The 9,875-nt window shown below is 35.0% G+C and overlaps 1 protein-coding gene across 6 annotated transcripts in view; it reads right to left on the bottom strand.

Annotated features, from left to right (window-relative positions):
• The window catches only part of Atg1 (serine/threonine-protein kinase unc-51-like protein Atg1), a 63,756-nt gene that overhangs the window by 1,774 nt on the left and 52,107 nt on the right, over positions 1-9,875 (bottom strand). For 4 of the 6 annotated variants that reach the window (XM_067786763.1, XM_067786762.1, XM_067786765.1 and 1 more), the window contains 10 exons: positions 5,348-5,435; positions 5,081-5,206; positions 4,913-4,986; positions 4,447-4,607; positions 4,071-4,213; positions 2,220-2,348; positions 1,997-2,165; positions 852-1,930; positions 231-367; positions 37-172 (listed from right to left, as the gene is read on the bottom strand). In XM_067786763.1, coding sequence (XP_067642864.1) covers positions 37-172; positions 231-367; positions 852-1,930; positions 1,997-2,165; positions 2,220-2,348; positions 4,071-4,213; positions 4,447-4,607; positions 4,913-4,986; positions 5,081-5,206; positions 5,348-5,435 — 2,242 coding nt within the window. The remainder of the gene's footprint in view (positions 1-36; positions 173-230; positions 368-851; positions 1,931-1,996; positions 2,166-2,219; positions 2,349-4,070; positions 4,214-4,446; positions 4,608-4,912; positions 4,987-5,080; positions 5,207-5,347; positions 5,436-9,875) is intronic. The other 2 variants (XM_067786767.1, XM_067786768.1) reach the window with 2 other exon arrangements.

Raw genomic sequence — 9,875 nt, 5'->3', positions numbered from 1 at the left:
TTTTTCGCATATTATATGAAATCTATTCAGTCATACATTTATTCAATAACATCTTATCTTGTGGATGGTTGCATTTCTGAACCAATGAATGCAGCAGTATGTGTGCCGTATTATAGCGTTCAAAGCAATTTTTCGTATTACTCAGCAATTCGTCCAAGGCCGCAGCTTGACACTACAAAAAAATATCATACATTATACGATATGTTCATATTTAATATTAACAGACACACCATATCCAAAGCATAATCGTAAAGGATTTTATCTGCTGTTATATTGAAGGCGTTGGCTTTTTGTAGCAAACCAGATCCATTTAATTTCTTCGACTCAAATAAAATTGAACGATATTTGGAGTTCATTGTCAGTAAAGCTGTTCAAAACAACATTAGATGATATAACCGTTATATATATAATAATATTTCATAGATTTACAATTATGATTAGTACAGAAGGATAATCTACATTTTCATATTTATTTTCTAAAGGTGTCATACATGAACTCAACAAATAAACAAATATTTTTTTTTTGTTTCAACATATTGAACTCGAGAAATATATGTACATATATGCATGCTACATACGCGAGAAAAGAGTGAAGCTTCATAAGAAGGTACTAAATAGTTTGGAGTTTGAATTAATCAGTTCGAAATTTTTGTCCACCGATGTAAATTTGCTCTGACAAAAAAATTCAACAGAAAAGACCTTATCAGTGGTGTTAAAATGGCACAAAGATGTAGAGCTTATTAGCTGTTTTTTTTTTGTATCAATGAAAGTTTGTGAAATAAGCAACTTATTTTAACTAAAAGAGTCCTAAGTTAAATAAGAAAACAAATTACATGCTTATGCTAACTCACCATTCTTTACATTTGATGAAGGTTTTAAATTTCCACTTCGTAGTTGTTGGGACGCCAAATTCAAACCACTTGATAGAAGCTGCAAAGCACGCACCAAAAGAACCAAACGTTCAGCTCGTTTACAATGTTCCGGTGCATGTGGCGGTATAGTCTGTTGATCATTCGAGGTTGCGGTTACAGCCATAAGTGCCGATAGTGGAGCACAACGTGAGTCGGCAACCTCTTGTATACAATCAGTAAGCGCCAAAACAAAATTTAATTTGGAAAGTGTCTCATTATGTTCACGATCCATAAGTGTCTCCTCTGACAGTTCAGGTGCATGGAACGTGTGAAGTTGATGTCCTTCTCCACCGTTGGCTCGACTGCTAGCTGTATCTAATAAACTTTGCAAACCTCCCGTTGCACCTAACTCTGGTAATGTAAAAGCTCTGGGACCCAAAACATGATGCTGATTATTATTTTCTGATCCGGATCCTACCGAACCAACTGAACCTGGAGCAACAATCAATGTTGGACTGCCCAATGTTGGTAATTTGGCCAATGCAGACGGAAGAACCGGTGAGCTGTGACCTGATCGTCGTAGTGGTGATTGTGTTTGTGCGCCAGGACTTACTTGCCAAGTACATGGCGCACTTGGTGGTGGCGTCTCTGATAGAGAACTGCCAGATGCAGAACGCCGTCGTGCTGGTGGTGTACCAATTGCAAACTGTACAGCTGGAGGCGAAATTGAATTAATATCACTACTAACGCTTGTTTTGCGATGTTCAGCGCGTTGTTGAACGCTAATAGGCTGAGAGCGAGGAAACTGTTGTCCGCCAATACCGACAATCGCTTGTTTTGGTGAAGAAACCACTACAGCATCATTTGGATTATTAGAGCGTGTGCGTTGACCTTTATCGCTATTAACATTGCTAACACCAGATGGGGAAGCATTTATGCCTGCACCGATTTCGCCAGTATTTGTTGAGAATCGACGTGAAGGGGCGGGAACTGGTTTTGGTTCTGATATTGGTAGACTACTTGGCCGTGGTGGACTTGATTGATTTGGTATTTGTGCAGCTTGACATGCGGCTGAGTGCCTGATTTGGGAAAAATATTAACGTTTAAGCTTGTTTAAGGTAGCATTCTGTTTCTGATTGACATACTTCTTCTCATATTCGATGACATTTTGATCCTCTGGAAGGTTTTTGGGTACCAAAACAAAATCATCAGAGTCGTCAGGGGAGCCAGATGACACGCTATTATTTTCGCTATCACACAGCACACCAACATTTGTTATAGTGGCACAAATAGCAGCATTTTCTACAACGGATACTAAGAATAAATATGATATTCCATTTCATATTTTAAAGATTTAACGAAGAGTACCTGCATTCTCATTTGGCTGTCCAATAATAGCCTCAGCTTCGCTCTCACCAGGCTGCTGCAGTTGCTGCAGTGGACTTCTTGTCTTGGTTGGTGGAGTTGTACCTAAACTTAATTGCGGAGGAACATCAGCTGAAAACATAAACAAATTTGATGATGTTAGTAAATTTGTAAAATATTGGTTTTATTTTCAGTAGAAGTGGGGCTAGTAAAATCAACAAATCGGTTCTGTTAACGGAGATTTGGGGAAATTTATCGAATTATGGTTAATTTGACCGAGTTCTCTGTCAAGGGAACAAATTAGTTTAGTGATTTCAACAGAAGAGAAATTGTCGCTCTTAAGTTAACAAAATTCTGTAAAATTGACAGATTCCTAATCAGTCTGACTGATTTTTCTGTTAATACAACTGATCTCACTCGTCATTTCAACAGCCATCAACCGTCAACGCATGAACAAATTTCAAAGAGAATTTTGCGCTCACTGCGCTCTCTACTTTGTACTTATGACGACGGCGCCACTTGTTTAAAAAAAAACAACGCCAAAATAAGTAAACCACCAAATCGAGAAAACACACAAATTGGGAAAACAACAAAAAACTAGTTTTTCAGTTTCAAAACGAAAAAAACCCTTTTTTTGAATTTACTGTGCATAACACCGCAAAAAATTATGCGATACCGGGACACCTATTTATCTGGTACAATTTTTCAACTTCTCCTCCAATGGAAATGCAAAATTGCACCCTCGTGTTGCAAAAGTTTTGTTCGAACGAAGACGATTTTTCCAAAGTTAGTAACATTTTTTTCAAGTTTTTACGAATTTTCACTCACGCGAACGAATCTAATAAGATAATAAAAAAAAAACATCCTTTTATCATCAACATTAAACGTTTCCGACAGCATAAAAGTTTGAGTTGTTTTGGAATCGTTTCAAAATAAAGTGTTACGGTAATTAAACTGGCCGAATTACATGTAAAGTAACTCCAGTGTTGAATTACCTTCCCGCGATTTGATTTTTACTTTTCTATAACTTTACTTTCTATAACAACCAAGTGTGGCAACTCTACATGCGAGAGAAAAAAATTGGGAATGAGCTGCAACTGAAAGAATTGAGAATCAGTTTCGTGACTACTGCGAAGTTCAAAACTATAAATTTAATAAATTATAAAAAAACTTTCGTACAAAGCTTTCGATGGAAAATCGGAAGAAGTTTTATTTATTTGAATTCAGATTTAAGTTATTATTATTTTAATTAATATTACTAAATATAGCAATAAAATCATTAGAAATGAAATGTACTTATGTGTAATTTATACAAATAAAAAAAAAACTAAGTAAGTTTAAATATATACATATTTATCCGGCTTTTATTTTTTCCACAGGTATTAATGTCATAGGTATGAACAGAAAACTCTGTTGATGTAAAATTTACGCTATTAATCTAGAAAAAACAGAAATATCTGTTATTTCAATAGATTTCACTGTCAGTGTCATTTCGACAATAAAAACTGTTAATTTAACAGTTTACGCTAGTTATTTCGAATGAACTGAACAGTTATTAACAGTTCTGATTGGTATCCTTAGAGCGACAGTAATAATTGGTAATTTAATAAAACTATGGGTAAAGTATAACGAAAGAACTTTTTTTTTTGTTTATGTGACTACTAAAACGGTCAATTACGAATCAACGATTTGTGCGCAGTTGATTCAACATCTTGTTGCGATGTATAAAAATTTACAGAAATTTCGGTTGAATTGACCCGTAGTCCTTGATTTTACCAGTCTTTTTCTTTCAATGTATGTACTACAATCTTGCATACATTTATACTTAGGCCCATTAAATTGGTTTTAACTTACTAGGCGAAACAGATGTGGTTATTTTTTTACCCTGTAAAAATCGATGACTAAAAAAGCTTTCGAATGAAATTCTTTCTTTCGCATTGCGCCTCAGCAAACATAAAAGCAAATCGCGTAAATCTGGTGAAACGCCGCTTGGTATTCTGTAGAACAAGAAAAACATAAATTTTATTGTTAGTATAGGGCATTCCGCCCAAAAAGGGAGATTCTTAATTTTACGAATAGCGACTAACTAAAATTTTCACTAAGCCATAAAATCAAGACCGGAGTAAAAGAACATAAAATAAAAAATGACAAACATTTTAAATATAACCCAAGAAATACAAAATTTCGAGTTGAATCTGTTTATATAATAGTGCCTTCTTAAGGTTCTTACTTTGGCGCCAAGTTGGAGTTTTTCTCGTAATAACCTTTCAACTCATTTGGAGTTTGCGCAAAGAATGGTGCTTTGCCAGTCAGACATTGATACACAATAGTACCCAAGGACCAGAGATCAGCTTTAGCATCATATTGCAAAGACATAATAACTTCTGGTGCCTGAAAATAAGTTAACGATTATGAAAAAATGAGCGGCCGGCAATGAAAAATTGATTAAATTTAAAAGTAAATTAAAAAGAACTTATATTGAACATATCCGTAAAAACGAAGAATAAAAACATGATCAGTAAAAAAAGGGACAACTCATTGAACCATAGATGAAAGGTTTATGGTGAGTCCTGTTTTTACTGAACTTTTTATTCTTGTACTTCGTTTTTACGAACATCTTTAGAAGTTCAATCTTCAAATAAATCCATTTTTATGCCCAATCTTTCATATTTATATTGAATACTATCAACACTCACCATATACATCGGAGATCCGCAAAGCGTAGCTGCCATAACGCCATCATTTAAGAAACGAGCAAAACCGAAATCCGCTGAAACAAGGATACCGATAGACGTGAATATTAGATTTACATACACATACATGTACATATGTGCATATATTTGTTTTTCGATATTAAAATTTACCTATTTTCAATGTGATTTTTGATGGAGCCGGCAAAGTTTTACCATAATTGTGAGATAGTAAAATGTTCTGCGGTTTGAGATCACGATGAACAATTCCCTTTGTGTACAGTGCTTTCATGGCGCCAGCTTTAACAGATTAATACAAGGCAAAGCATTAAATAAAAAATACAGCCATTTTTCGGTTTAAGATTTTAACATGATTCTCCTTGCACAAGTTAATATAAAAACATCGGTTACTGAGTTTTTTATAATAATTAAATATCTTACCCAGTTGAATTAGAAAAAGTCTTACGGTGTCTTCACTTAATGTGCCCTTGACTGCGAGATAATCGGCCAAGTCCCCACCATTGCAGTACTGGAAATATGTAAAAAATGGAGACAAATTTTAATGGTCTTAAAACATTTCTCCTAGGGATTAGACCTTTCGCGAACATTCTACTTATTTATGCTTATTTATTTCTCCTTTATGTATCTGGTATTCACTTTTGTCTTCTAGTTATGTGCGTGTGTATGTGTGAGTAATAACTTATTCCTGCAAAAAATAGTGCGACTAATCCCTAAAGAGACTGGTCTCCAATTGACCTCTTTTGCGTTTGGGTATAGTTGGGATTAGCTTGGTTGAAATCTAAGTAGCCCATTTTAAGAAACATAAAGAAGCGGCAACGAAGTGAGTTAAATAAAAAATATTATAGGTGATTGGTTCGAATTATTTAAGAAAAAATGGGGAGCCCTATACAGGATCTAAATGACTTGAACCATATGTTCTGTTTTCGTCGACCCATATCTCTTGGAATGAGTTGGCGACTTAATAATTTTTTTACATAAATGTATCTGCAATTTTTTTGCAAGTTTAATATTGCGTTTAAAATGTACATTACCTCGTACCATACGAAAACTAAGACTTTTTGATGAGAAAACCGATAAGTTTTCATTCGTCCCCATATGAGTACAAAGGGGATTGGTCCTACCGTTCCCATTCGGGTATATATGGGTACATATATATGGGTATATATGGGTAGTCTCTTTATAGCACATTCTCAAACAAAAGGGAACAGTTCAACTCATAAAAAGAGATCAAAACTGGCATTGGTCGCATACTCCTTTGCGACTCGTCCCGGATTCATCCTAGACTAATCGCATTCTTTGCAGGGATGCTCTTAGGTGATACCTACATGTGTGTATGTGAAATAGTCTCTTCGCTGTTTGCATGTATGTGCAGTTGCTTACTTTACTGTTGTAGTGAAGTATAGAACTGCTAATGTTCGCCTCAATATATTGATAGTCAAGCGGCGATCAAGGCAATCATCTCATAGAGTGCTTAATCAAGAAGTGTCATGGAATGCAAAGAAGCATTAGGGAGACTTCGCTCTATACTGGGTTCCCGGCTATAAAGGGATAGAAGCTAACGAATGGGCGGTTCGTTGGCAAAGGAGGGTGCAGCACTCGATGAGTCGACGGTAGATGTTTCAATCCGTTTGGGAAAAATCAAAATGAGACAGTTGCTTTTTTTTTTTTTTAATATGGCCCACATTAATATACTCTGAACCGCAAGTCCAAGAAACCACGTTGTGACTTCATTTCGTACATTTTTCGTCACAGCGCACATAGTATTGTTTAATCAGTGTAGTGGCTCAGATGTGCGCGATACATTAGAAAATATTTTTTTGTGATAACTTAAGACTTTTTTGGTGCATTCTCGTAAGTTTTTTTCTCTTTAATTTTAATTGAAAAATATGTGTTATCGTGTTAAAAGTGTAGTGAATAAATATATATTTCTGGAAGTGGAATTAAATTTTAATGAACAACTCGTAATCTGTAGAAAAATGTAAAAGTTTGGAAAATTACTTAATGCGGACAATATGGCCCATTACGATGTTGATAATATGAACCAGTAGGCCATATTTTACAACTTTTTATTAATACGAGTAATGTTCTTTCTTTTCTTTTGAAGGATTAAAATGACTTCAAATCCGACTCAAGATTCCAAAAAACGATAGGCGTGGAGCAATAAGAATATGACTAAGGCAATCACGGATGTAAAAATGAAGAAGTTGGGGTTCCTGAAGCCGCCGAAGGAATATAATGTACCTAAAACCACATTGCGCCGTTTATTTGCTGATGATGGACGACCTAATGATGAAGTTGTTGCAGCTAAGCTAGGAAGGAAACCAGTTTTGCCTCCAGAACTTGAAGATTCTTTTGTGGAATATATATTGCTCATGGAGGCGAAATTGTTCGGTCTAAAGCAATGATATAAGATCACTAGCTTTTAAAGTGGCGCTAAAAACAGTTTACCAAACCCCTTTTCTCTAGCGAAGGAAACATCAGGAAGAGATTGCTTGCGTTTGTTTCTTAGAGGCCACCCGTCTTTATCGTTCCGTCAACCAACCAGTACATCTGTAGCTCGAGCAAAGGGGTTTTCTACAGAAAATGTTGCAATTTTCTTTGAACTGCTACAAAGGGAGATGGAAACATATAAATTTCCCTCAATATTATTTATAATGTTGATGAACTCGGCTCTGAAAGGCAGGAAGAAAATTCGTTCCCTTGCTTCAGCTGAAAGAAGATCTTTCATTACAGCCATTTTATGTATGAGCGCAGGTGGATCGTTCATACCACCCATGTTAATTTTTCCCCGAAAAAGAGACAATCCACTTTTAATGAAAGGAGCACCTCCTGGATCCATACATGCTAATCATCCCTCTGGATGGGTTCAAACTAATTTATTCACCAAGTGGTTCAAGCACTTACTTTCAGTAGTTAAACCTTCTGAATCATCTCCGGTATTACTAATGTTAGATGGCCAAGCAAGTCATACAAGAAACATTGAAATCATAGAGCTAGCTAGAAAAAATCACGTGCGCATTCTCTATATATTTGATATATAATATTTGACCAAGGAAATCAGGTGTTGGATTATAAATCATGCAAAAGCATTGGCTCAATATGACATTATTGAACTATTTGGTCGAGCGTACATGAATGCTCAAAGTGGTGAAACAGCTGTCAAAGGGTTTTCTTCAACCGGAATATACACTTTTAAAGGGTCAGTTATACTTACATAGCATAGCAGGGCACAGCAACATTGCTCTCACAAACAATATCTGTTCAATGAGATTTGCGTGTACTTGATTAGACTATGCAGTGCATTGCATTGCATGGAAGTCTGTTGAATTTTGATTTTCATGTATGTGCTATGCGCGCGACTCTCACTCCCCGTGCTGTTAACATTGTTTTTGCAAAGAGTGGAAAAATGAGCATCACTCTCAGAGTAGCACATATTGCTTGGTTGTGGTTGTGTATATTTTACATACAAACTTTATTTGTGTATGTACTTGCCCTTGTCAGTCATAGTCTATGTACGCTACGTAAAGTATAATCACGTTTATGTTTCACATGCTATGTACTGTTTTGTCGTGCAATGCACTGTAAATATAACTAACCCTTAATAGTCAAATATTTAACGACCATGACTTTTTGGCATCAGAAGAAGTTGAAGCACCCGTAGGCAGCATAAAAAACAGTAATCAAACTTCTGTATCACCTGCATACACTGATCAATTGCCGGAATCAGACCAAAATATTAATATAATTGAACCTATTTCTTAGGAACCGTCTACATCCTCGCAATGTGGCCACATGAACTTTGTTCAGGAAACGAAAAAGAATATTTCATTTGCGAATTTTGCTGCTCCTAAACTCATTTTAATATGGACCACCGTAGTCCATATTTAACACGGAATGGTCCGTCCATATTATCCGCACATTTTTGCTATGGCTAAATTTGAAGTGCCTTACGTTTTTTAATAATATCTTTTATATATTTTATTTTATTGACTCTTTCTTATTGCAACTGAATTCGCAATATTTTCTAAAAATTTCGAAATAAAAAACGAATTGAATAGCTTTGAATATACATTTTTATTCACGAAAAAGATAAGGGTGGTCCATATTTACCCAACTTACTCTAACATTTAAAAAGTCTTTAAAGCACATTTCAAAAACGTTTTTGAAAAGAATAGAAAATTTTGAGAAGTGTTTAAAAATCTCCTTGACAACTTTAAAGACTTTTTCATTATACAGTTTTATAGTTTATATTTATTGACAATAATTTTTTCCTGAAATGACAGTCTTTCGTTACACAATTTCTATTTTTTTCTTAAAAACCACAAAAACAAATAAAAGAAGAAAATGAGTATAAAAACTTGCTAAAAATGGATGCTACTATTTTCGTGTTTTAGCTGTAGACTCATATTTAACTCCAGCACCAAAAATTACAAATCAAATTTGTTTTATACTAATTTCACACCGAATGTTAATGGAGTAATTAGTCGAATTTTGATATTAAACCCATTTCCCGATCAAAAATCAAGCTCAGAGCTGGTGCGTTCGTTTAGTTAAGTATGTAACCATTATCTAAGAAGTTCGTCGGTCCGATCTATTGTTTATATGAATAAGTGCAACATTTGAACTTGACCGCATGCACTTGAATTTCTAACAAATTTACTACAAAGTTACTGTGATAAAAATAAATAAAATGGAAAATCTGCACATTAGGCACACAGAATAACACTGACAAATCATAACTAAATTAAAACATCGATCAACTCAAAACAATCACAATGTTCAGGAAATGCAAAAAACCGATTTTCTTCCCCATATGCGCTAATAAAATTTAAAGTTTTTGCCAAGCCCTCTCTAGAATATAACATTTAATAGAGTATACAGATCGATAGGTGTGGAACTGGGGAATCCGATAGCACGCAGAACTTGAAAACTTTAGGTTTTTGACTTA

Source organism: Eurosta solidaginis, chromosome 5, assembly GCF_040869045.1.
Source record: "Eurosta solidaginis isolate ZX-2024a chromosome 5, ASM4086904v1, whole genome shotgun sequence".
Classification (NCBI taxonomy): domain Eukaryota; kingdom Metazoa; phylum Arthropoda; class Insecta; order Diptera; family Tephritidae; genus Eurosta; species Eurosta solidaginis.
Note: the sequence above shows the minus strand (reverse complement) of the source record. Positions and strands in the feature narration are given on the sequence as shown.